General features: G+C 39.4%; 2 protein-coding genes across 5 annotated transcripts; both read left to right on the top strand.

Annotated features, from left to right (window-relative positions):
* Positions 1-2,070: 2,070 nt before the first annotated feature.
* Positions 2,071-16,200, top strand: kiaa1614 (KIAA1614 ortholog). 3 transcript variants are annotated; one of them, XM_023336032.1, is made up of 11 exons: positions 2,071-2,394; positions 3,232-3,294; positions 3,376-4,440; positions 6,673-6,745; positions 8,294-8,443; positions 10,330-11,498; positions 11,814-11,964; positions 12,960-13,179; positions 13,520-13,632; positions 13,734-13,924; positions 14,208-16,200. In XM_023336032.1, the coding sequence occupies exons 2-11, from the start codon at positions 3,273-3,275 to the stop codon at positions 14,387-14,389; spliced, it is 3,336 nt and encodes a 1,111-aa protein (XP_023191800.1). In that variant the 5' UTR covers positions 2,071-2,394; positions 3,232-3,272; the 3' UTR covers positions 14,390-16,200. The 3 variants fall into 3 exon arrangements, with proteins under 3 accessions (XP_023191800.1, XP_023191798.1, XP_023191799.1); XM_023336030.1 differs by having other exon boundaries at positions 3,232-4,440; XM_023336031.1 differs by having other exon boundaries at positions 3,232-4,440; positions 11,817-11,964.
* A 1,636-nt stretch (positions 16,201-17,836) lies between these two features.
* On the top strand, positions 17,837-23,786 carry LOC102236891 (T-cell acute lymphocytic leukemia protein 1). Of its 2 annotated transcripts, none has more exons than XM_023336037.1 (4): positions 17,837-17,969; positions 19,225-19,822; positions 20,051-20,169; positions 21,912-23,786. In XM_023336037.1, exons 2-4 carry the CDS (start codon positions 19,263-19,265, stop codon positions 22,439-22,441), a joined length of 1,209 nt encoding a protein of 402 aa, XP_023191805.1. In that variant the 5' UTR covers positions 17,837-17,969; positions 19,225-19,262; the 3' UTR covers positions 22,442-23,786. The 2 variants fall into 2 exon arrangements, with proteins under 2 accessions (XP_023191805.1, XP_014328176.1); XM_014472690.2 differs by having other exon boundaries at positions 20,051-20,139.
* Positions 23,787-27,325: the final 3,539 nt, after the last annotated feature.

Here is a 27,325-nt window from a genome sequence, read left to right on the forward strand (position 1 = left end):
AATTACATTTTGATCTTATCTGCAGAGCAACATCTTCCTCATGACTGTTGTGTCCAATACATAGATTTTGGCAAACATGAGATCTAATGTCTTTTTCCGTAAAGTTTTCTTTTTGCACTCTTCTATAAAGGTCATCTCTGTGGAGTGCATGGCTACAAGTTGTCCTGTCAACAGGTTCTCCTACCTGAGCTGTAGATCCCTGCTGCTTCTCCAGAGTTACAACAGACCTTTTGTCTGCTTCTGCAGGCGATGCAATCCTTTAAATAAACCACCATTTCTTGGTGGTTGGCAATTATTCCACACTCTTTCCATTTCCTGATGATGCATTAAACAGTATGTGATTCCATAACCACAAGGCTTTCAACTTCTTTACAACTTTATATTTGATGTTGACCGCAGTCCTCTTTGTTCACTGTTCACAAACAAACCTCTGAGATCTTCACATGTTTATTTCTACATAGATTAAATTGCACATACAGACCTTGCTTAAAAAGTATGTGACTTCTAAAGGCAAGTAAGTGTTGAGGAGTGAGGTAATGTTACAGATGGGCTCAATAAAGAGATGGGATCACATCAGGGATCCTCTCTGGGACCTTTTCCAGTTTGCATTGGTGATGGACATGTTGACAGATGGGGTCAGGCAGGAGGCCCCATGGAGTTTGATGTTTTCAGAGTACACTGTCATCTGTAGTTAGAGTTGGGAACAGGTGGAAGAGAGTCTGAAGAGGTGGATACTCTGGAGAGAGGAGGAATTAAAGTGAGTAGAAGCAAAACAGAATGCATGTGGATGAGCAAGAAAGAGACACGTGAAGAACAGTGAAGCTCCAAGAGAACTTCTATAAAAAATGGATGAGTTGAAGTTTCCATGAGCAACTATTCAAAGCAATGGACATGGGTGAAGAAGATAGTTCAGGCAGGGAGGAGTGGATATACACAGGTGTCAGGAATGATTTGTGACAGAAGGATAGCTGCAAGAGTTAAAGGTTTGGTTTACAAGATTGCAGTGAGATCTGCCGTGATGTATAATTTGAAGGAGATGGCACAAACAAAAACACACAGCGTAGGAAGTGACAGAGCTGGAGATGTTAAATTTTTTATTAGGAGTGATCCAAAATAGACAGGACTAGGCATAAGCACATCAGAGGGACAGCTTAAGTTGAAAGATTTGGAGACCAAGTTGAAGAGGCGAGGAGATGGCTTAGACACGTGCGGTGGAGGGATAGTGAGCATATCAAACAAAGAGTGTTTCATTCAAAACTGCAAGTGAGGATGAAAGGAGGAAGAATGCAGGTTTATAGATTTGGTAAAGACGTATATGCAGAGGAATGACATGGCAGAAGGGGTTGAGTGAGATGGAGACAAAGACAAGGTTTTTCCTCGACCATGCAGCCTTACATGCAGAATATCTTTCTTTGAATATGATTTTAATGCAAAGAGTGGAGGAGACAAGTTTGAGTCTGTTATAATATTTTAGAGCCTTGTTGCGCAATGTTTTGAATGCCTTTATATATTCTGACAGCATAATAAAACTCCACACATTATACATTGCCTTTGATTTTTAACGTGACAGCCTAGGGCGATCAGTGCCCCCTTCTGGCCAGTCTTCTCCAAAACATTCTGGATGCGCCCCTGCCTGAAACTCGAAATAGTTCAATTTCAGAAGAAAATATTGAAGAAGTGGAGTGTAAAAATCCGTTTCAACTCTGTTTTCTGCAGCAAAAAATGTTGTTTGGAAGAGAATAATAGACTGATATTCGTAATGATGCAACAAAAAGGAAATTATACAGTCGCAAAAATTAACAAATACAAAAAAACTAACAATAGAAAAAAAATCACGTAGAACAAAGTTGTTGCAAGATTATAAATACAAAGGAAACCATGAATTGTTCCTTATGGTTTCCTTTGTTGCTTTCCATATCTGAGCTCAGATCTATTGTTGTATTGTCCAGCATGATTCAGGTTGACATACTCCCCAGGCAGAGGGGACGGGATAAAATTAGACGGAGGGATGGATCAGCTGTATATAATATCCAGTAAGAATCAGCTGACACTTGTTTACACAAAGCAAAATGTGACTTGCATTCTGTCTCAGTCGCAGATTCAATCTGGAATCGGGAAACTGGCAGCATAAGGGTTTTTCTTTTTTCTTTACTTTTCCCCCTCCTTTTCATTGGGGGCATTATTGCATCGTGGGAATAACACAATGTGCACCGCGCTTACGCAACAGAGATCGTCATACGGCAGAGGGTTTGCGGGGCAAGGACGAAATTAAAGCGAGCATTTTTGAATTCCATTTTTGTTAATCCCACTGATTTTCTGAAGGGATTAGCGGACCCAGCATGATAGAGGCACCGCTGGTTCGCCTGGCACCGCTCGGATCGGGAGCTGCAGACAGTAAGTGCAACACAACCTAGGGTCCAGAAAGCACTGAGAAATCTTATTTCTTAGTGCTTTGTCCTTTTCCATTTACTGTCTCTCTTTCTTTCTTTCTTTCTTTCTTTCTTTCTTCCTTTTCCCCCTTCTTTTTCCATCTTGATCTGCTGGGGATATATTGCTGTTACTTATGCCTTTATTTTCTTTCTCTTGTTAACGCCTAAGAATGAGAAGCCGCGCTGGAATTCCCACCTGATTGTTTTGGCGCACGTTTTGTTGAGACGCACTTTAGTTTTTGATATTGCGCAAGAATTTATCCCAACTTTAGGGTGATTTTAGATGAGTGGACTGAAAAATCACTTTTACATATTTATCCAGGTACACTTTTCATTTTTGTTAATGCTTTAAATCCTGTTATAGTTATAAATGACCTATTTTGGTGTTAATATTTAGCAAAGGACGTAGCAATAAGTGATGGTTCTAAAATGCTTGACTAAAGCATAAATCATTTTCTTTTTTTAAAGTAAGCGACTCTTTTCTTTTCTTTGTTTTGAATGAATGGCACAAACAGAGAACTTATTCGGGGTTTAACACCCAGTATTCAACAAAAGAAAATAAAACATCTTATAGGCCTACTGCTTAGGATTGTAAGGTCTCAGTAGCAGACAGCAGTTGCTTATTCTCATTCTAAAGGATTATCCTGTGCCCTGCAAAGTAATCACTGGATAATGCAACGTGACTGAATCCACAATAAAGATCTCCTCCCAGGAGAGAAAGAGCAACCAGCGATGGATGTAACGGAAATGTCTCAATCATTCTTGTAACAGTTTCTAATTCTCTGCTTTTTTTTTCCTTCAGAATATTTCAGAGCATAATCCCTTTTTTGTATCGTCCAACCAATGGATGAGGCTAGATCTGCAGGTAATGTTCTTCCTAAATCCACTTGCCCTGTACCGACTGGCCTTCCCATCAACTGGGGACTCATCACTGGCCCTGTTCCAGAGCCTGATTTCGGAGCATCTTCTTTAAAGACCTCGCTGCCTCCTCACCAGAGTTCAGCCTCGCATGCGCTACAGACCAAAGTGAAGTCGTTGACTCAGAGAAGAACAAGAGGCAGGGAGAGGGAGAAGGACAGAGAGAAGCTGGACGCAGGTGAGATGCGCACAAGTGGCTCACCTGGGCAAAATTCATCTGAAGTACTCCTGAGGCAGAGGCAGAGAGCCAAAGGCCAGTTGTTTGTGCCGTCAACCTCCTGGCGATCAGGTGCTGCAAAGAACTTGAGCAGCAGTGATGAAGATGAGGAGGTAGAGGTTCAGGTTCGATTGGAGATCCACAGTCCTCCTGTGGACCTACAAACGGAGCAGGGGACAGAGGAAAGCGATGAGGAGAAGTCAGAACAAAATGAGGGCCATGTCAACTCTTATGGGCTTGAGGAAGGCACCAGTCTGGAAAGTCTTCTCTCAGATAACTCAAGTAGTAGCAAGGATGAGCTGTCGCTTCCTCCTCTGCCTGCCGTCTCCTCCTCTATTTCTACTACGTCTGCTTCCACCTCATCCTCTTCTTCAGTGAGACACTGGGCACCTCCAAAGGGCTTCTGGAGAGTAGCAAGGCCAGAAACATTGCTTCTCAATGGGGTTGACCCTCACGACATACCCCCAACATTACCCTTAAAGGACTACACCCAGATGGAGGAAGTGGAACCGGAACCTCAGTGCAAGTCCAAACCTTCCGAATCAGTCGGCAGGAATGAGGCACAAAGTGTGGCTGAAGCCACCGAAGCGTCATCAGTGTTCAAACATTCAGATAGTGTGGAATTTTATCTGGACAGATGTGAACAAAGCGAAGCAGATGTGGTGGATTCAGCCAAAGGGCTGTGCCCTTCTGACAGCTGGGAAAGCATGTCTTCTCAAAATGGAGTGCTGCATGCCGATCTGAAGCTTAGGGTGAAGGAGAGGGCCTACGCAAAGCTGAGGGAAAGACAACAAAACTGCAGAGAGGCGCGTGATCGCCACGGAGGAGAAAGCATCGACTACTATGGGGACATAACATACAGAGTTGATTATAAAGGTAAGCATCTTAACAGGAAGCAGTGTTATGTAAGGTCAGGTGGAAAAATGTGTAATCAATACTTCAAACAATCTATAAAAATACATGATGGTACCTAGATGCACTTCCCTTCTTTATCTTTCTTTGTTGATGGTTTTTTTTAAAGTAGATTGCGTCACATAAATGATCCCTAAGAGAGCTATGCAATGTCTGACTATTAAACTCGATTAAACCTCCAACAATTCATATAAATAAAAGTAACCTAAGAATCTTTTTTTTAATTTATGCTTTAGGTATTTAAATTTGATCAAAGTTTATGCAGGCTTTCTAATTAATAACTTCCTGTTTCCCATGGGAATGAATATGACATAACACAGAGCCCCACTTCTTTTAGCTGCTCTTCAATATAAAAAAAGCAAGAGAATATGCCATGCAAGAAAGTTAAAAGAGATTTGATCTTCAAAAGTTTTTTAAATTGCCTACAAGAAAAAAAGACAACTTTCCTGAACATTTTATTTGACCTTTATTTAACCATGAAAGTCCCATGGAGATTTCAAACTTATTTTTCAGGGGAGTCCTGAGCAAGCGGCAGCAAGAGTTACGCAACTTGCACAGTCACATCTATAATTTAAAAAGCTTAAAACAACTCCAACTGTGACAAACATGGCTAGATGAGAACCCCATGTTATCTTGCTACTATGCACAGTAGCACTTGTCTAAAAGTTAAGAATAGTGGTACAAAGAGTGGGATTGTGGGTTTGGCAATAGGAACAATTGGAGCTACATAATTATTTATGAGGCATGCCTGAAAAGAACCTCATGTGTCCTACCTTCACAAATGTAAATGTGTGGAGTTTGATCGCTCACTACTGGTACTTTTCGTAAAACTGAATATTATGAGACTAAGAGGTAAGTTTTTTGAACAACAAACATTATTAGCTGGTTTTAAAATAAAAGCTTAACAAGGAAATTTCTTAAACTTAGTTTTAAGCATGATAGAGAATCTGTGATGCAACCGGTGAGTTATAGGCCCCATTTTATCGTTTTTGGGAGATAGGTTTCACCCTCTTTGCCTGCTGCTGGTGCTGGACTATGGCAGGCCCAATGCTGCCAGGCAGCTGTGGCTACAATATTGTGAATAACTGAATGCAATGTAAAGCCCTTTCTAGCTTTCTGAACTAGATAAAGCATAATCCAAGTACAGGCCATTTAAAAAAAAAAAAGCATCTTAACGGGAAGCATGACGTCTTTCCACCGAATGAACATGTGAAATCAAATTAAAGATACATTTTCTCCAATTTTTTATCATACTGCTCCAGCACAAAGGGAATTTTATTGTGAAGCTTTTATACTTTTTTTTTTTTACCAAGGATGCTGCTAAGTATATTTATAGGCATGCTCATCCTTATTATACTTATACTTATTGAATTCTATATATGGGAGCAATTTATGTGTTGACATGATTTTGTTTTTGCATCATAAATCTAAACAAATCTTACAAAATATGTGGGTAAGTCCACTTTGTTTACCATCCAGCTGTTACAGTCATTCAAAGTGCCATTCACGAGCAGTTGCATGTCTGCTTAGGATGTTATGTTAAAATGTGGTTTGTAACCTGGCTGGTCCCCAGCTCTGAACAGATGTCAGATGTGCAGATGTGCATGAGGCTGTTGCTATTATTAGCAGCCAGCGCAGTGGGGGAAGTGTCCCTGTGTCGGTATCTCAGTTTGAGCGATGCTGGGTGTCTTTGTATGCTTGAGGATGAGAGATTATGTATTATCCCATGATGTTTATATATAAAAGTGTACATCTGCTGATAGGCGATGAAAAACATATAGAAGCATATTCATGAAAATACTCTTATTTCCTCCGGTGGCAAAATAGTACAGGTTTTCTGTTTAGCTGATATTAACTAAATTTAATTGTATCCAGTATATAAAAAACACAATAAATAAGCAAAAAACATATTTATTCAAAGCAGAAATGCCCCATTAGGTTTCAACAAGAATGTCTGCTTTCTTGGTTGCTGTGTGGCTCCAAGTAAGATCTACATGAGTAGTGAACCTTAATTAAGTACCCTGTGCTTTAACATGTTTCCAGAACGAAGAGTTTCAAAGGCAAGCTGTTCTAGTTTTAGAAAGCCACATTAGAAAAAATTGCTTTTTCAAAATGGTACATTTGAATTACAGCTTACTTGGTGTTCCACATCTCCTCTGACTTGTTTTTTTGTTGTTTTCTCCTACTTTATGCCAGTATCAGGGGACCATGATGTTCTGGAAAACACAGACACCACACTTCTTGCTCAGGAGCTTGAACCGTATTTGAGGTAAGCTTTGAAATTCTTTGTTTGACATTTGTTGCATGTGGTGAAATACAACCCATGTAAAATCCATCTTAATATCTACTTATAAAGTCAGTTTTGTAGAAAATGTGGATGGTCAAAGCAAGGGACCTTTAACAAGAAAAGACAACCACCAATAGTAATCGCTAAAGAAGCAGGTCTATTCGGGGGGTGCTGCATACAAGCACATTGGAAAGTTGAGGTGACAGTAAAACAAAGCCCAGTCAAGAGTTTGAGTGAGACTCAAAAGGTCTGGACTTCTTCCAGAGCCACCCTTGAGTCAGAGGACATCTCAGAAGTGACTTCTCTGGCTGGCGCTGGGTGGCTCAGTTCGAAGGGTATGCACACCATGTGCAGAGGCTATGACAATCATCTGCAAGTGTTGGTGTTCTGTGTTTTGTCAAGTCCAAAGTCACTGCAGATCCTTACCAGAATATTTTAGAGCACTCTATGTTTTTCTTCTGCTAATAAGCTTTATGAAGATGCTTATTTCTGGCAGGCTTGGTACCTGCCAACACTACAAATAGTACAGACATCTAGCTTAATGACCACGGCACTGATGTAATTTATTGTCCAGTAAACTCACCTGACCCAAACCTCATGGAGAATGTATGGGTTATTGAGAAGAGGTTGATGGGAGACACCAGGCTAAACAATGCAGAAAAGCTGAAGGCTGCTATTGAAGCAAGGCTGGTCACCTCCATACCTCACTGGGTTAATACAACAATTCATGTCAAATTAGCTTGGAACATGGACAAACTTTTCAATGGGCTTTTTGTACTAAAAATCTTTGCTCACTTGCCCATAGTATTCAAATGTTCCATGGACCTAAATCGTGTGGTTTCATTAGCTGTAAACCATAATGATATCACCCTCTGCGTAACTCATTCACGTTACACTTTAAGGACTGAATTACAACAATAAATAAAAATATTTGACTATATTCTCATAACCTTTACCAATCAGAGATCTCTTAGAATTGGCTGCTAATTTCCTGAAGGTTGTAATTGATTGGATGAAACAAGGTGACAAACTCTAATCTACTAAAACACACTGAGCTCTCATCTTGGCACTCAGGAGAGAATGAATCACACTCTGTCCATTCTAATGATAATCCACGTGGCTGATGTATCATGCTATCTTTATCACTGGGCCAGGGGATAAAGAAGTACAGACGATGAAGCACAATGCAGAGCAGCTTAGCTGTTGGGTGTGAGGATAGATGGATGGATGACGTTTCCCTTTGCTGCTTACCATCGGGGCCACGCCCCAGTCTTTTTCATCTTACATTGCATAAGACAGCTTAGGAAGATTCCACTCGATTCACTCAATGTTAAGTTAATCTTTGAAAAGTATGATGTTGAAATGTATCAGCACAGGCCGAGCTATGCACATTTCAACATTACCTCAGGTATTAGCAGTACTCAAATAAGTGCAGATCTATTTCAGTCTAATAACTCTTAAATCCATCATTCCCTTGCTGTTTTAATCTAAAGTTTTGGTACTAATTTCCGTTTTTATTTCGATCACCAGGTCACTTCTTGTAATAAGCGATGAGCTACCTTTAAGCCCAAGGCATGAGGAAGCCAAGCGTCTTCTAGAGCGAGCCAGGCTCAAGGCTCGCTCCAACCTCCTCAAAGACGACCGCCCCCGACGCTCTCAGTCTGATCAAAGATCCACAGTGTAAGTCGTTAGTTTATTGTGTTGTTTTTCCCTCTTTGCTTTCACTTATGCATGTCTCTTTGTTGTCCATCAAACTGCTCTTTGCCTGGTTTAGCGAGTTACGTAAGAGAAAGCTTTGAAACCTGACTGCCCTTTGTAATTACAAGGCTCAAACTGACAACTCTGTGAAAATATTTGCTCTTATTTTGTTTATGTAACACGGCGAGCATCACAGCACTTCAGTTATTCCCAAAATACTTTGTTGTAAGCGAGAAGCATTTAGTTAATATGGGATTATGAGTATTTGCAATATACCTTTCATTCATGAACATGATTACAACATGCAGCAGTAACTGAGGCAGAGCAGTACTTTTACACAGTCATTATATAATCTTAGATTGGATGTTTTTGATGAATTTGCAATGGGCCTGTGTTCTAATGCTGAGAACGTGAAATAACTTCTTCTGTATTGTTAATTTGTATTTTTTTATTAGGCTTAATACTAGACAACATTGGTTTACATTGACTCATCAGTGGTATAAATTTATTTGGGACTTTAATGCATTTAAACCACCCATTGTTGGTGTACATAATGACACAACGTACAACTGCAATGACTTTTAGAAACTTTTCTTAGTAAAAGAATTGAGTTTGCTCCTCTGAACTTTGGTTTAAAATTAGACATCAAAGCTTAAATGTATTCATGCAGTCCAGTGGTTTTCAAACATAGCATAGATACACCTTGAGGCTTCTCACGTTTTGTAATGTTTCAAACCAGCCATAGGGTAATTTAATGAGATTTTATGTGATATACTTTTACTGACATTTTGTAGGAAGGAGAAATTAATTCATGTATTTTTTACAAATAAAAAAATCTGAAAAGTAAGACATGCATTTCTAATCACCATTTACTCTGATCCTACCAAATCAAAGCCAGTGCAAACAATTGCCTTTAGTTTTCTGTATTCCTTTAATATGGAAAACTTGCAAAAAATCTTTTTTGAGTTTTGGATATACAAGGATTTGCGCAACCCTTTCATACAATGTAAATCTGACTATTTGAGTTTCTAAATTAAAATATTGCATGCTTAATTTACAGTTTATAGTGTTTATTTGTAAAGAACAAACAAACAAACAAATAAACAAACAAAAAATATCCACAGCTCATTTGGGAGAATTTGTTGAGAGAAAAAATGAGGCTCATACATGCCTCAAATCTGGCCTATATGGAAGAGTTGGATGAAGGAAGCCATTGCTGAAAGAAAGCCATAAAAAGTCATATCTGAAGATTGGAAGAGAGTCATGTTAAGGAGACAGGAAGCATAACAAAGGAGGGAATCTGGTCATATTGAACCAAAACTGTACTTTTTGGTCTAAATGTAAAAAGCAATTGGTATTGCCTTGAATAAACCATCCAGACCCTGATGGTGGTAGCTTCATGCTGTGGAGATCAAAAGGAATAGAGAACTTGGGCAAAGTTGATGAAAGATGAATAGAGGTAAGCATAGGTCAATTTTGAAAGAAGAAAATCAGCTAGAGGCAACGAAAGTCCAAAGACTTGAGCAGAAACTCAAATTTATGATCTGGCACTATGATACAATTATTTGGCTCAAAGCATATTAGCGTAATTGCACTAAAAGACAGTTCTACAAGTTACTGGTAACAAACGCATGCCTCATTTTCAGGTTTGAAAATAGTGTGCAAACCATGTTTCCTTTTGTTTCCATTTCACAAACAACTGTGAGGTAGTCTTCTTCTGTTTGATACTGAAAAATGTTTTCTGAATCACGTTCTTCCTGTTAATAATTTCTACTTTCATTTATCTGAAAGTAGAAAAAATGTTGCACACATTTACGTAACAATGCTAGAAATGTCATTGATAATTACATAGTTTCTATTTTATACAGGAAAAATCATCAAGTTGAACCTCCCAATCACACAACAATACAGAAAACTGTTCAAACCAAAGAAGATTCTCCATCCCAAGCCTCATCTGGTCCTCTTCTGGTTCCCACACAAAGGGACTCTTCTCCGGTGAAACAAGCAGATCGACCAAGACGGTATGGCTGTTCCCCCACACGTGTGCGCTTTGAAGATGAATCCGAGAAAGAAGCTGAGTCCCGCTATCTAGACAGAGTGAGACAGCGTGGCAGACCTGGAATGCCCAAGTCCAGGGCGAAGGAAAGTAATACAGACTCCAGCAGTAGTGGCTCAGAGAAGAGCAGAGGCCACAGGAGTATCTCTTTGCCACCTTCACAAAAGCAAGAAGATCTTTTGACAAACGATGAAACAACTGTTATTAAAGAGATCATAGTGCTGGTGAAGAAATGTGAAGCGTGTGGCTCCGTAGTCAGGGAACCTCAGCTGGTCTCCTCACCTTCTGAACTTCAGAACAGTGAGCCACAGCAGACAGCTTCCCCAGAGGACCCGCGTGGAAAATCGACTTCTGTGTCGGTGCCATCAAACAAACCAGATGCGAGCACCCGCCCTAAAGCTCCCCTTACCGTCACGTTTGCCGGAGCTTATGTGCTGGGAGAAAATAAAGAAAGCAGCACAGGGTGGAAATCTTCTGGCTTTGGGAAACTCCGAAGACGAAGCAGAAAGGGGGAAAATCGTTTGGAGTCTGGTCACGGTCCTTACGGCCCATCTTGGGCTCAGCGACGAAACTCCAATCCACGGAACAGGGTCAACTTGAGCAGAGCTGTTTCATTTGCTCCTGGGAGCCCCGTTGCCTTAGAGCCACATTTACTGGAGGCATCTGGTGGACTTAGAGAAGCATCCGCGCCATCACTGCCCATAAAGTCAGCCCTGAAGTCAAGCTCGAGAAATCGCTCATCTGCAGGTCAGTCCACAGTTCAGTTCCAGGTTTCCCCTGTTCAGGGAGGAGAAAGTGGTTCTCAATCCCCGGATTCCCCTGAAGCAAGAAGGGAATCTCCTGTGTCTACACACCAAGGGTCACCAGCAGCAAGCAGCCCAGTACCCTGCATTAGGCCCTCCACTCTTAGATACTCCCCAGCCAGAATCCCCACGGATCTGCCATCGGCTGAAATCTGGGATGCCACATCAGATGGAGCAGGTAAGTGAAGACAAGCTAACCGCTGTGCAGACATTAAAACCTGTAGTTTCTGTTGTTAATTTCAAGCAGTAAATCCAACTCTTGCATTATAAAATTGGTTAATCCTCCTATCCTCTTGTAAATGTACTATATACTGTAATACTCCATGAGAGACCTAGAATTAAAATTCGACTCTGTTTTAATTAATATTTTCAAAAGTTATACTATTTATGTTGATATTCATTTTCGATTAGGTAGAGCAGTTTTTGTTTTTGTTTTGTTTGCAAATTCATATGGATATTCTGATCAGTGTAACCATTTACTGTTATGATTAAGCAGGCGTAAGTGGAGAGACAGGTCCTGGTTCAGACTTTCGAGCTCTGCGAGGCATGGGTATGTCTCGGGCTGAGGACCTCAGAGCTGAGCTGCTGAGAGCTGAACATCTAAAAGCCGAGGCTTTGTGGGAAGAAAGCTCTGACGGCTCCAGGTTTGCACTTCATAATCTTACACGCGAATCTCCTCCTACACTAAAAATGCCACAGCAACAACTCTGCGTGGAGCTGTTCCAGAAGGAAGATTAAAACTAGAACTCTGACAAACAGCACACTTGATACTGCAGCTCAAAAGATTGCGTGAATACTTCCACAATTCTGCCCTCTATTGGAGGGAAAAATCAAGTATTCTTTTGGATATTACATGAAATCATTTGGAAAGTTAAGCACAACATGAAGGGGATAATTCATAAAGCAGTCTCCTCCATAATTTACAATTCCCTTGCATGTGGTACTTAACTGTTTTTCTGCACTGAATTCACAAAGCAGATGGCTCCAATGACATGCAGGTGCAAATATACCCATCCATAACACCAGTAATGTTTTTCTACCAATGTGAGGCCTTCATCTGATAATCTATTTTTACCAATACCGTGCAATAGACCTTGCAAGCCTAACAATAACCTCTCATCTAAGTTGTGGGGTAAAGACAGATCTTCTTTGCAGAGTTCATTTATTTATGCTGTGTTCATTTAACCTTAAAGTGTGACAACATGATCCCAGTGAGTTTATTTTATTATTATTTTCACTAGAATATTGGATGAAATCAACCTTCTATAAAGCCAGCTGCACTGCAGGTCACTATTTTCTTTTTTTTTTTCAGTTTTCTGAACAACAATTTGGAGTATATTTCTTCATATATACATCCTACATCTATGAGAATACCAAGTAATTTTTTTTTGGCTGTAGTTTACTTCAGCATACATAAGCATATATGTTCTTTCCTTTAAACGCATTTATCTCAGTGCAGAGACAGCATGCTAACAGTGAAGGAACTTCTGATCTTCTGGAGCAGATCTACATTAGGATAGTTTCAAAACTAGAAGGATATGAAACTTGTGCACATTTAGAACCTGAAAATAACTTGGTGAATTTTTGCATGTTAGTAAAAAAAAAAGAAGAAGAAAAAAAAACATTTCTCCTCTTACAGAAAATTTGATGGGAGGCCAAAACTTTTCCTGCGTCGTTTCTTTTCCTCCATCGGGCTGAATAGCGTTGGCAGACTGGTGAAGGGGGGTCGCTCCAGCAGCATGGAACAGCTCAGTCTCCCCACCATCCAACGGGCAAGCTCTGCCTCACCGAGCCCCACACGGAGACCGCAGCCTACCATTCGAATACAGAGGACACCCTCACTGCAGACCCTGCACACAGTAAGCAAGAAAAATAAACTTTATTTTATGCAAGATTTTATTTATCTCCAGGTGTCATATATTTCTGCCTGACCTCTCTTGAAATCATCAGTTACAAACTTGTTGTCTGACAATGGAAGCACAAGATTAACTCCTTCCATCAGTCATAACTTGATGCACTCACGCCACATTAAACAGAATTCAGCAAGCTCAAACTCTTATCAGTTGCAGTCACTTCTGGGATACTTGTATGTTTTTACATTTGTCATAAAGGCACTACTCCTCTGAAAACTGCTCTGTTGAGTTTTGCCACTGTACTATAAATGCGATACTTGTTACAATTCCACTTGTTTGCCACTAGGTGCTCCCACTGGCTCAGCTACGTAAAGCCTCCTCTGTTCAGAGTTTAGAGAGAAGAACAGAACGCTCAACAATACTGGGAGAAGTCCAAATACCATATGGCTTGGCACCCAGGTACAAAAAAAAAGAGAGAAAGCCAAAGAAAGTCAAAAAACAGTGAATAATATAAATATTTTTTTAAAACACATTAATGAATTTAATCTGTTTTTCTTCAGCCCTGAAAGCCCCCAGATTGAAATTCACAGAGGCCTAAGTGATGAAGATGTAATTGTCACCAGAACAGCTCATCCAATGGGCCGGGTCACACAGGCTTTCCCTGATGGGACTATCTTGTTGGAGCTCATCAAACCTCCAAGTGGCCCCTTTGGTTTTGTTATTTCAAGAGGAAAAGGTCGACCAGATACAGGTAACATTTCTTTACTTTGACATTTACTTTAAAGCATCGTGGTCAATTGAATGCCTCAGATTTACAGCGTTAGTCCCCCTAACATGGTCCGCGATGTCCACTCTCCTGCATTTAAAAGTTTTGACAACCATGATTCACATAAATGGCCAATTCACAAGCCTCTACAAAAGCTGACAGTATACTTAAAAGGCAGTTAAACTAGCTGTAGGACCACCTCCACAAATAAACACAAGAAAAATGGTATTAATCAAAACTCTCATTGTTCACTGACTGTTACCTACAGGTGTATACGTCGAGAAGGTCGGTGATGGCAGGGTGGAGGGCCTGCTGGGCGTTGGTGATGAAATCCTACAGGTTAATGGGGAGGCGGTGGCAGGACTCAGTTTGGACCAGGTGACACGCCTCATGACTCGGGAAAGCACCGCCACCCTCCGGATCTTGCCTGCCCGACGCAATCAACGCTGAACGGTGCAGGATAGACGTGGCACATAGCCATTTCCCTCTGGACGCACAGTTAGCCACTGACCATGCACTGCAAACTGACTAGAGCACAATGTGCACGTGACACAATGCATTTGGATGTAATTCTAGATGAATAGCACAACATAGAGTTAAATTCTTTTAGAGCAAATAAATCCAGCTCCACAAATATCACAGAGAACTTAAAAATGTGGATATTATTGTGTATTGTGATAGGCTCTTCTACCAACACCTTTTGTTGACAGAATTTAGATAAATAAATTCATTTCTATTTAGTTTTTTGTATTATTATTTTAGCACTGATTTACACTAAATATCATATCAAGATGCTTTACAAGAAAAGTACTTCACGTTATGTAGAGAAATGCGTGATGAAATCAATTTAATCACATGGGCAGATTTAAATTTAACTGTATACATTCCAGTTTGATCCTATTTATAATACAATGCAGTCAAATAGATTGTATAAGGCCTGCTGGCCTTATACAATGGAAATGGAAAATACTTTTCCATTTTCGAAAACCGAGATGCAAGCATGGAGTCATTAACTTTGCAGCAACAATCCCTCAAGAGAAAACGTGTAAAGACTCAACATCATTAAATCCAAGTGAATTGAAATTCAATGATCTTAATTTAACAAATAGACACATTCTCGTTCAACAGCCCTTGAATGAAAAAACATCACAACCAGAAACTATTATTTAATGTATTGGGATTACATGTGATAGAAAGCAGCAGAAACGGGGAACAGGAAGGAAAATAATGGATGGTTTTGAGCTTTCTTTCTTCTTTTTTTTTTTTTTTTTTATCACAAAACATCTTAAAAGTGTAGTGTGCAATTGTTTTCAGTTTTCTTCACGTCCATAGTTTGAATCCCATGTTGATTTTTGAAAATTAACACTAGCTTGGATGAATAGCTTATACTTGCAAAATTCTTTTAAATTCTTTAATTTAGCCCTGAACATTACTGGGCCATTTTAAAACACTTATTGCTTTTAATGCTTTTATCAGAACTTTTTCATATGTGGGATTTATATCAGGCCATTCGCTTTGGGTCATGGTCCCGCTGCAATGTGAAACTCCAAACCAAGTCTTTTGCAGCCTTCATCAGCTTTTCTTTTCAGACTGCCCTCTATCCATCTTCTAAAAAATTCAGCCTGGCCTTCCTGGGTGCCCCTCTCTCTAACGCTCTCCTTGCCATTGTTTAAGGTAAAAGTCCTTGCCCTTAATGTAATATGCAGTTATGCTATACATTTGTCATTTTCATAGTATAGTGGGATGCATTTGAGCTTGTTCAAGTTTGTTTAAATAAATCCACATCACACTTTTGAATTTTATGGGGGTTTTCTGAAAAATATTTAAAACCATGCAACATTTTCCTTTCACTAAATCCCATACATTTGAGTTTGTGGTCGTGACAGGATGAAACAGAAGTTCATAACTGATATTTAGAAAGGGCCAGTTTGATGATCGACAATGGGAATCAAATCCATTTTTCTTTTTATATGTTGCTTAGTTTGGTCACATTTAACACAGTCTGATAGATTTCTATCATTTTTTTCATATTGTGGGACAATTTATGGCACTGTTCAATACTGATCAGCAAAAAGACAAAACTAAAATCTGTAAAAAGCTAAAAAAATAAAGAAATTGTTTTACCTTTTATTAAGTACATGAGAGTCCCTGTGTGGAGCACTTTATCCCAATTGTTGCTTTTACTCCATGAACTGTGCTTACTTTCGTCCTCTTCTTTTTTGATTTATTGATTGTAAAATAAAATATTTTATTTTGCCAAACATTATGCTTCAGTGTCATACATTTCTTAATTGTGCACTTTTGCTTCACGAAGCCATTTGTTCACAAAACGTTGGCAATATTGTGGACTTAAAGTTAGAATAAAGTAAGCAAAAAATGAAGATGTCGATCAAATAATTCCAACACTCAAAAACATTCACAGGAGATGTACTTATATATTTATTTATTTTCTTAATTATTGATTGTATTTGTTTGCGTTTCAGCCAGTTTTGCTGTTTGCCTTTTGTCAACCTCACTAGCGGAGATTAGTTCACGGAAATCTGCTGTGAGGACAGGATGCGGAGTGATAGTCGTGACTGGCGTTTTCCACAGGATTGATGTAGAGACGTGACTCCACCAATCAAGTTTTCACCGCCTATATCTATCTATCTATCTATCTATCTATCTATCTATCTATCTATCTATCTATCTATCTATCTATCTATCTATCTATCTATCTATCTATCTATCTATCTATCTATCTATCTATCTATCTATCTATCTATCTATCTATCTATCTATCTATCTATCTATCTATCTATCTATCTATCTATCTATCTATCTATCTATCTATCTATCTATCTATCTATCTATCTATCTATCTATCTATCTATCTATCTATCTATCTATCTATCTATCTATGAGAAATGGTCTCGTATCCATATTACTTTTACAGATCGGGTAATTAATAATTGAACTATGGGGACAGAAGCGAGTGGAAAATCCGTTATTATGATGTACCTTCTACCATTAAGGCTTGTCCTGAATGTGCTCTGATAGCATGTCAGCAGTTGATGCTCTGCTCTATTATCTGATGCCTCCAGAGACCGATACGCTGTTATCTCCCCCAGCCATGACTGCCACCCCCACCTCCCATCCGTGGACGTCGGGGAACCGCCGGCCGCGGAGAACGGACCCTTTTCCCCCCGACAAAAAAAAAAAAAGTGGCACAGACGTTTATTTATTTATTTATTTACTAAAGTAACATTATCCAATTAAGGCATCGCTGGTTCCAGTGAAAGCAGTTGGTCCATCCTTAAGGTATACAATAGATGAATAAAGATATCCCACTCTTCTAAAGAGCTAATAAAACAACTTTTATTGCTTGATAAATGAGCTTATGGAAGAAAACCTTTTGCTCAGAATACAAAGTTCCCCAAGGCATAACCTGAGCTTTTGTTTCTTTCTTTCATTAACACCCCCCCACCCCAAAAAAAAAGAAAAAAAAAACTAAAGCACCTAAGAGCGCAGCCAGTACAGTCTGCCATATACCTCACGTTGTTACAGGCCGTTGCGCTTTGCCTGTTTGCCTTTTTTTTTTTTTTCTTTTTTTTTTTTTTTTAATGCCTTGCCCTCCACAAGACTATATAGCCCCAACGACAGCCAAATAATAATGAATCATTTCATAAATAATGGGTTTAGGAGCTTATCGGGAATGAAGAGGCCGCCGCCGTGCGCTTATCTCACTCGGCCACATTGCGGCCTGTGTTCCGCTCCCCATACAGAGAGGGAGCGCACTGGATGCGGCGGGGAATAACTTACACTTGCAGACACGCGCGCACACACACACACACACACACACACACACACACACACACACACACACACACACACACACACACACACACACACACACACACACACACACACACACAGCTCCACAACTGGTAGGGGAAAAAAAAGAAAAAAAAAAAGAAAAACCTCAGACATGGATGACCCACTCACAAAATGGCTCCACTTACACAGTAACATCAACAACACGGCTGAAACGGTAAGTGCGGAAAAACTCCCTCTCCATGTTGAACCGTCGTGGCGTCGCTCCTCATGTTGCGGTAGAAATACGGTTGGGTTTATTGTGTTGTTGTAATGAGCGACAGATTTAGTCTGTATTTTCTGGTTTTGTCCGATCGAGTTGAGACTGGGGGGGGGGAAAAACGGATGCGAGGCCTGTAGGAGAATCCCCAGAAACAATAAAAAAAACTTTAAAAAAAAAACGGCTCTATTATAATCAGTCTGTTGTTCGTTTTTCATATTTGCAGAGCTTTATTCCATTAGATTACTCCTAAAAGCACCTTACGCGGATATATACTGGGTGATAAACAGAATGCCAAAACCCTAGCGCTCCCTTGTAGAAATAATAGCATTATGGCCTTCCCAGTCAATACATAAAAAATACATCTACAAATTAATTTCCGCAGCTGCTTTTGCTAGTAAAACGACCCAATCCGAGCTACTTTGGAATATTTCAGAAGTAGCGAGAAGAAAAGGAGGAAAGATTTTATTTCGACGCAGAAATAGCCTACTGAGCTCCCGTGTAGATGGTGTCTACATTATGTATGAACGTTGATTATTTTCACCCATGAATAAAGAGCTACAATAATATACTCTTTAATATACAAAATGCGAATTACAATTGGACATATATTTTTTGGTCTCACTTAAAAAGACATTTCTCTTTGTGGGCTGCGTTATCTTGAATCGAGCATAGCGTTATAAAGTATAACCTACCAGACATTGCACACATTAAAAAAATACCTCTCGAAGCCCACATTGCTGGAACATTATTTAGCCCATTCGCGTCTGCTGAATTTAGACAGTAACGAATTTCAACATTAAAATCGAATGCTCGACCTGTACAGGCAGGTTTTGTTGTTGTTCGCAAAGGTGATTTTCGGTAAACTGACTATTTAAAAAAAACATAACAGGTTATATAAAAAATCTTTCACTTGAGAAAGATCGTCCGATAGGTCGGGTTTTTTTAAGACGGAAAAATGTATTGACCAAAAGGAAATAAAACGGCTGATTCCAACTTAAAACGTTTCTTTTTGTATTTTTTGTTTTATATTAACTCAGACATTGTCTAAACGTGGCAATTATTAATAATGTCTGGATAATTATAAAGGCTTCGTAAGACCAAAAAAAAATCACTGATCATTCAAGTGAATTCTTATTTAAGATTTCAACTAGAGCAAATGCTTGCTGTGTGGAATAACGATTATATATTAATCGAGGACACTTTCACTTAGGACATTGTGGGACTGTAAAAGCGGGTCACGGTTCAAAAATGATGGAAAAACGGGAGCAGGAGCTTTGTCCTGGAAGTCCCGACGCGGGATCCGGTCCTGGAAAGCGAGAAGACTCGGCCATCATCTCCAGACACAACGGATACAAGGAGGAAGAGAAGCCGAGGATAGAAGGGGGGGAGGAGGGTGATGCCAATGAGAGGGTGAAGGAGGAGGAGGAGGCGGACAAGAAGGAGAGGGGAGGGAGCTTCAAAGGGGCTGAGGAGACGGATGACGTTCCGCTGCAGAACTCGAGCAACGGGACCAGCATCAGCATCATCATCAACGGCGTTGCCAGGGAAACTGCCTCTCTCAACGCCCTTGACCTGAAAAGGGAAGTGCCGGTGATCGAGCTCTCCAGGAGGGACGCTATAAAAGCACTGGAGCAGAGGACGGAGAGCCATTTGGTGCCGATCACGGAACTTCGCAGACCTCCACCGCTGCCGCTGCCGCCGCCGCACCGAGACGACGCTCGAATGGTCCAGCTGAGCCCAAACGCGTTCCCTGTCCCGGCCCGGGCGATGCTCTACAATCTGGCGCAGCCTCTCGCCGCCATCAACAGGTAGGCTACCTTTGAAGTCATAAAGATGTAGACTGTTTCAAATGCGCGTTTTATCTTTTGACGTTCGGACGGAAACTTGTTAAGGCAACATGCACTTTTGCATCTGGGTGTAAAAACTTTTGATGTGACGCAGCGATGTTTTTCCTGATGAAATCCGAGATTTCTCACATTACCACATTAACCTGTGTTTGTTTTCTTTCTTTTTTTTTTTTTTTTTTTTTTTTATAGTCTTGGAGGAGAGTCAGAGCAGTACAGCATGTACCCCAGCAACAGGGTAAAGCGCCGCCCGGCGCCTTATGAGGTTGAACTCGACGAGGGTAGGCGCATTTTAGATCTTTATAAGTATGGTAAGATGCACTTCTGCTGTGTGCTCCTTCTGCCAGTACAGTCCCTTCTCCGCTCCCCCCCAAGTGTCCCTCCCTCATCTCCATTGTCATTCATCCCTTGACATGGATGTACACTGCTCCCAATCTGAGAGTTGCAGAAGATGCGTTGCAAAGGGGGGGGGGGGGAATTTAGGGTTCAATCTGTGAGAATTGCAAAATCTTACTTCACAGAACAAATTACTATACCTGTGCCTGCTTGTAATTAAAACAAACCATTCTTAGGCAAATTGGGAGTTCATTTGATTTGAAACATCCTCTCCAGTGCTGCCCACTCACTGTCATAAAGGGGAGGAGAATTGCGGGTGCTGCTGCCTCCATGCCAAGGTTTTACTGCAGAGTGGGCTGAAGGATTAAGATAGGCTGGGTGTGTTCCAAGAGCAACAATAACCAAAAAAAGACACATTTATTGGGGGTGGAATAATATGACTACCTGCAGAGAAGCTTCTCAGTGTGTCTAAATAAAATAAAATTGAAAAAAAAAATCATAAATTGCAGAATGGGATAAACACACCCTTCCAAGCACAATTTCTTGAGATTTGGCAAGGAAAATGAGTGTTTTCTTGTACCCTTAAAAATCTGTTTGTACTGAGGGTGGTTTTTACTCGATATTTAAGTTTGCTTGTTACCTGTATCTGAGCTTTGAAGTTGATCTAAATAAAAGTGAAATGAATTTCACAGTTTTAATGATGGAGTTAAACACTCCCCTATAATACACACACTTTATTTTTGCAGTATGACAGGCAGAAGCACTTTCTTCATTTATTCCTAAAATCCACAATTGAAAGTCAAATCTTTTAGATCATACTTTTACATGCAAAAAGCATGTGAGTGTATCTGGACAAAAAAGAAATCCTAGATTGCAGAAAGGAGTTAACATTCACTCCCAAAGCTTTTCAACCTCTATTTGATATTTGAGGCTGGGTATTTTGGGTGTTTTCTTTTTTTGTTGTTTTTTTAGCTACCTTCAAAGAAGTGTATCTAAATAAAATAAAAGTGATTACGGATTGCAGAACAGGGCTAAGTGATCAACCCAAACATATTTTGCTTTTGAGATTTCTGCAAGTAAAATCTTCTATAGTTAAAATTTTATGGCAGAACAAAAGATAGTGTTGCAACCAGCATATAACGGTTAGAGTTGAATATTTCAAATAAAGTTTTATGTCCCTATCTTCAGAGAAGCTGAAGAAGTGTGTGTAGACAAATGCAAATTCAATAGATTGCAGTATATAGTTAACCTCAGAAACTACCTCTATTCTTGAGGTTTGGCAAAGATAATAAAAAATTTGAAAACAGAATGCAGAGGACAGTTTCGCCATTTCTATGTGAATGCTGCATCTTTTTTGCATCCTATAAAAAAATAAATAAATAATAATTTATTTCAGGATGTGGTAAACACATCCTTCCAAATGGCAATTATTTTTGAGGTTTGTCGAGCTACAGTAAATCAAGAATTTCTTATATATAATAATCCTTGATTATATTGAGTGCAAATGTTGATTACTGCGGTTGCTTTCTACTTTTTTCTTCTTACAAATATTGTGCACCCTTTTCGCTGCTACAAATTTCACGATTTTTATAACTTTTTGCTTTTGAAGATCCACATTTTCAGTAATGTTTGAATGTCATGTTTTAGCTGCTTCACTGCTATGCTACTTTCGATTCCTTAAATCAGTATTTTTCTTTCTTTCCATCCTCTCCAACAGCTGGCCAGCCTAAGATTGTGCGTCGCATTTTCACAAACAGCCGTGAGCGTTGGCGGCAACAGAATGTAAACGGTGCGTTCGCGGAGCTTCGCAAACTCATCCCCACTCACCCTCCGGACAAGAAGCTGAGCAAAAACGAGATCCTGAGACTTGCTATGAAGTACATCAGCTTCCTCTCCAATCTCCTGGAGGACCAGGACGGAGGGCGAAATGTTGGCAACAGTACTGACGGAGACACGGGCCTGCTGGTTGGTGTTCCAACCCACGAGGGAGGCCCTCAGGGTGTGCCACATCAAGAAACCATGGTGGGCCTGGCGAGGGATGATCTTCTGGAGACAATGTCACCAGGCTCCAGCTGTGGTAGCCTACCTGATGGGGATGGGGACGGGAGTCCCGAGAGCTTCATGGAGGACCAGGACTCGCCTCCAGCTACAAGGACTCTAACAGCATCCCGCGGACCCTCACTGCATCTAGCGGCTAGAGATTTGAGGCGCAACGGACGACCATTAGATGGTTCCTCTCGACGATGATGGTGACACCGGGAGAGCACAGTTTGACATCAAAGACTGAAGAAAAGCAATTACAGATGATTTGAAACACCTCAAACACCTTTTATCTTGGAGTAATCAGTTTAGGAAGAGTTATCTCACTCGAAAGGGAAAGACAATGAATACCATGGTTAAATTTAAACTTGTAAATTGTGCATGTGCCATGTTCTTGATCTACCTTGCTTCTACGCTTTGAAAGTTCCAAAGACACCCTCTGAAATGAAACTATAAAAAAAGAATGAAAGAAAACATTTTAATTCAAACACTTGCTATTTAGAAGATGTTAAGCGTAAGGAGTACATTTTGAACTAAATCTGCAGTCGCCATTGATTGCAAAATGGTGCATAATATGGTATTGATCCACTTTGCTTGAACAGTTTTGCAGGTAAACTGGTCCAAAATGCCAAGATATAAACATAAAGACGTAAGTGGGACAAGTTTCATAGGGTAGAATAATAATAATAAAATAAATGTTTGCAAGAGGCTGTTAACACAGTGAACAGGTGGGACTCTGATGCAGTTATGTATGTATTGTAAATAGTATTATATTTCCACTGCAAAATATAATAACAGTGACTTTCTAGTCATGAGGTTTCAGATGTACCATAGTGTGTTTGTGAATGGGTTTACTATCAAAACTCTCTTTAAAGAGGCAGGACTCGAGAAGAAGGAAGAAAAGAAATTCAACTCTACATGTAACTCTATAATAAGTGAACATATAGATGGAAGTCCATCAAATGTGGTACCGCTTCTGTCACACCCGGTGATTAGAAAATCAAACCGAATATTTCAATAGTCAAACAATTACACTGTGTGTGAATAAAAACCACATGTATTTGAATTGTTGTGGAGGTACAATATAAACAGTGCTCTTAAAGTGTACAAAACAGGGGTCAGATGAAATCTTGAGATGACTCATTAAGTCCTTTTGATATGAATGTTTTAATGTTTTTTTTTTAAAACTATAATGCAAATGTAGTTTAGCAAGGTACACAAATAAGTCCCTTTGTTTCCGCATTTTACGTGTACACGTACACTCCCACCACAGCTACCCCTACCCACCACCACCACCACTTTGCAGTATTAATACCATGCGAACACCAGCAGTTTTCTGGAAGTGTTGCTCACTGTTGTTGGTTGTTCTGCTTTTGTAGCAGAATCTGGTAGCTTATCTTGGTACCTTTGGTATTTTATGAATTACAGTAAAGGGGCATTGTACGTTTGGTAATGACATATTTGTTGTATGATAGTTGTATCTATAAATATATACAATGTTAAAGGGATGGATTTTATACAAAAAACAGAATAAAATATACAGAGAAAATTTGAAGTTTTCTGTGGTGTGTCTTCATTTTAATATATTTGTGTTACAGTTTTATTCCGCTATCATTTGGGTTTAGCTCATCCAGGACCATTTTGAAAGGCAACAGTTCTACCAATTGCACCATCGTGCAGCACCGGCTCAATTGAATTCAAATGAATTCAATTCAATTCAGTTTTTTAATTTCAGTTATACTCATTTTGATTAAGTTCAACGCTTATAATCAGATTATTTCATTGCAATTCAATTCAGCTGAGTTTGTATGTCTGGTCAGATTGATTAAGTTTAGTCCTATTTGTTCAGCTCACTCAAGTTTAGTTCAACTTAATATAATTAATTTAACTCTACTTAATATAATCTAATTCTGTCAAACTGAGTTAATTTCAACTCAGTTCAACTCACTCATTTACATTTCGCCTAGTAGATTCAGTCTACTTCAGATGAATTCAGTTCAGTTCACTTTATTTCTGTTTATGGTACCTCACCTTTGTTTTGTTAATTAAGTGAAACTGAACTCAATTCACTTCAATCTTAATTAACTGAGATCAATGTAATTTATTTAATTGCAACTCACCTCATCATTTCAATTAATTTTAATTTGACTAATTACAGTTCATTCAATTCAGTTCAGTTTCTCCCCTGGCTACACATCAGTTTGGATCATTTCATAGCTCGAGAACTTATTTTTTATTCCAAATATTTTACCTTTTCTTTTTCTCACAAGGATCCTATGTCTCACTTTCTGATTCACGACAGTAAAATATAAATTACTTATCTAAAAGGGCAGGCAGTGTTATGCCATGCAATTATTTCCCGCTTCATTTGAACACAGAGCAAAGTTTAAAACCACAACCTCTTCAGAGAAACTCCCTCAGTGGGCGCTACAATCCTCACTTCCACCCCCAACAAGTGACAACTTCCTGTGGAGGTAACCATGGCTTGCTGACCTGCAGGATATCCTGCCATTGTGAAAGTGGTTTTAACAGCCTTTGCTGCACTCGTTTGCTCATTTTGTTAAAACAGATGTTCAGATCAAGTATTCACTGAACATGAATAAGATTCTTGAGCAATGGAAGATTCACTGTTGTTTCACTAACATAATTTATAAAAAAGAAAAAAAAAGATTTTTTTTTTTTTTTGCAAAAAAGCAGCTTTTTGGTGAAGTTGACTTTAACTTTGTGCGACAGGGTATACTACCAGTCCTACTACCTCAATACTGAGCACTCAGATATTTCCAAAGGCTATTATTGCTTCCAGAGAGCATCAGAGACTACCAGGTGTTTGGAGACCTCTCCTGCGCTCCGCTCTGGCTGAGCTGCAACTCCACCGAGGGGCTCTCTGGGTTAATGCCTGCCAAACGTTTACCTGCTTCAGTTTTCCTGACTCTCAGAAAAGACGCAGGCTCACAAAAGGGAAGGATAGAGGGAGCATACGAGGGACTGAAAGCAAGGGAGTGAAAGGATGTGCATGTGTGAGAGTGCCTGCTTATGTGTTTTTGTGTGTAGGTGTGGACGGGCTGGTGTGTATGTGTCCGCATTTCATGGATCTGTTGGTGCGAGCTGTGTATATGAGTGTGTATGTGTATACGTTTATCAGCTCTGTGCAGATGGGTGGCAGAGTGGCTCTTGCAGCCAAATGATTCAGTATGCTAATGAGTTGTTATCTGCGGTGCTGCAGGAACAATATACTGTCTTTCTCGCAGTGGGAATCCAGCCTGCTGGGAACAGATTACACTGCACACACCGCCAAGGTAGTTATTTATATTTTCACATCGAGTAGTTGAAAATACATAAATGTACAAACACACTTAGACGCTTGCACACGTTTATGCCTCTATGTATGTGTGTGAGGGCGTGTGTATGTGTGTGTGTCCATAAACAAACAAGCAAAAATAACATTTCAACAAACTGACACAAATGTATTGCCATCACCACAAGCAGCAGCAAGAATAAGATGGAAATTTGACAAACACTCTGGGTCCTTCCGCAGTGGATGGAGATGTCATGGGCCTTCCTCTTTAACAGGTATCATTGTTGTTTCTGTCTCTTTACATGAAAGTCTACAAATGCTGTTCCCCTAATTATGGAGAACTCTTAATTAATTCTGAATGCTTTCCTTGAGATATCCTATTAAATAGACAGTTTTTTTGTGTGTGTGACAATTCTGTCTTTGTGAGTCAGATAAATCTTTAAGGCAAAATTAACATCTTCAAGTATCATTTGATCAAAGAAATGACGCAAAATATCTCTAAACTGCACTAAACCGATTTGCATAAGGCATATTAATTTATTTCTACCAATTAACCTTTATTGCTGTCAACCCGTAGGATGTGACCACTGATGTCCGTAGTGTTTTCTGTACGTATGTATTAAAGAACACATGAAGCTCATTGGATGGTGTTCATAAATGTAGCATTCTAAATATCATTTCCTTCTTCCTAATGTTTCATATCATGGTAATTTTGTAGTAAATATGTATTCATGCCCTACAGTCCACAGGTGTGGTTAACGTCACCCTTAATGATTAGACTCCATTTGAAAACTAGAGGAAGCAGGAAGACAATAAAAACTTTTGTTTTGTTTACATTTCCATAAAACCTGGATTGGATTGACAAAATGTGAAGCAGTTATGTATGTCTAGTTTGCAGCTGGCAGGTGATTCATAAAATAAAATTGTAAATTACGTTTTCAATATTATTTTGTTTGCAAAAGATGTTATAGGTTCAAATGATCCAAAAAAGGAAAATGTTCTGTTGCATTGTCTATATACATTGATATTTTTTTAAAGTTTTATTTTAGGCCAGTGAAGACGTATATACGCACAATTTGTTTTTCATTCATCAATCGGTGGAATTTGACAAGGCTTCATCAGCAAAAAGGAAAATCCAAACTACTAAAACTTGTAGAAATTGTAGCAAAATCTTTACATTCCTGTGGTATTCAGGCATCACTGGCTTATTTTTGTATCTTTTCCTTTATATTGTCAGAAAATAGCAACATAATATTTTTCTTTAAACAATTAAAATCGATTAAAGTGGGATTTAAATTAATATTTCACAAATATAACTAGGGCTATCCTGCTGATTTAGAAGACAAGCAGTTAAAACTGCTTGACAAAACTAAATTAGAAAAAAAAAAAAAAAGAAACATGACAGCACCCATATTTTCTGGTTGCTGTCTGCTATTTGGTAGCAAAATGAAAGATAGTAATGAACCTGGAGGAACAGATACAGACACTAAGACAGATTCATAGTAACAACATATTTCTCCTTTTGGTAACCCATAAGTTTGAGTTTTTGTTTCCCAAATATAATGAGTAAAACTACTGTCAGTGTTATAAGTATCTGTGTTTACAATATTAAATACAATACACACACATACACATGCCTGCGCGTGTGCACGCACACACACACACACACACACACACACGTGTATGTATGTCATGTTTAAATTATTTTAAGCTGGAGAAAATGAGTAATCAGTACTATGTATTTTAGTGGCTCTAAATCTCTGGTGTGTCTTTCAGGAGCATTGGAAGGCTGTTCT

This window comes from Xiphophorus maculatus, chromosome 6 (assembly GCF_002775205.1).
Source record: "Xiphophorus maculatus strain JP 163 A chromosome 6, X_maculatus-5.0-male, whole genome shotgun sequence".
Classification (NCBI taxonomy): Eukaryota; Metazoa; Chordata; class Actinopteri; order Cyprinodontiformes; family Poeciliidae; genus Xiphophorus; species Xiphophorus maculatus.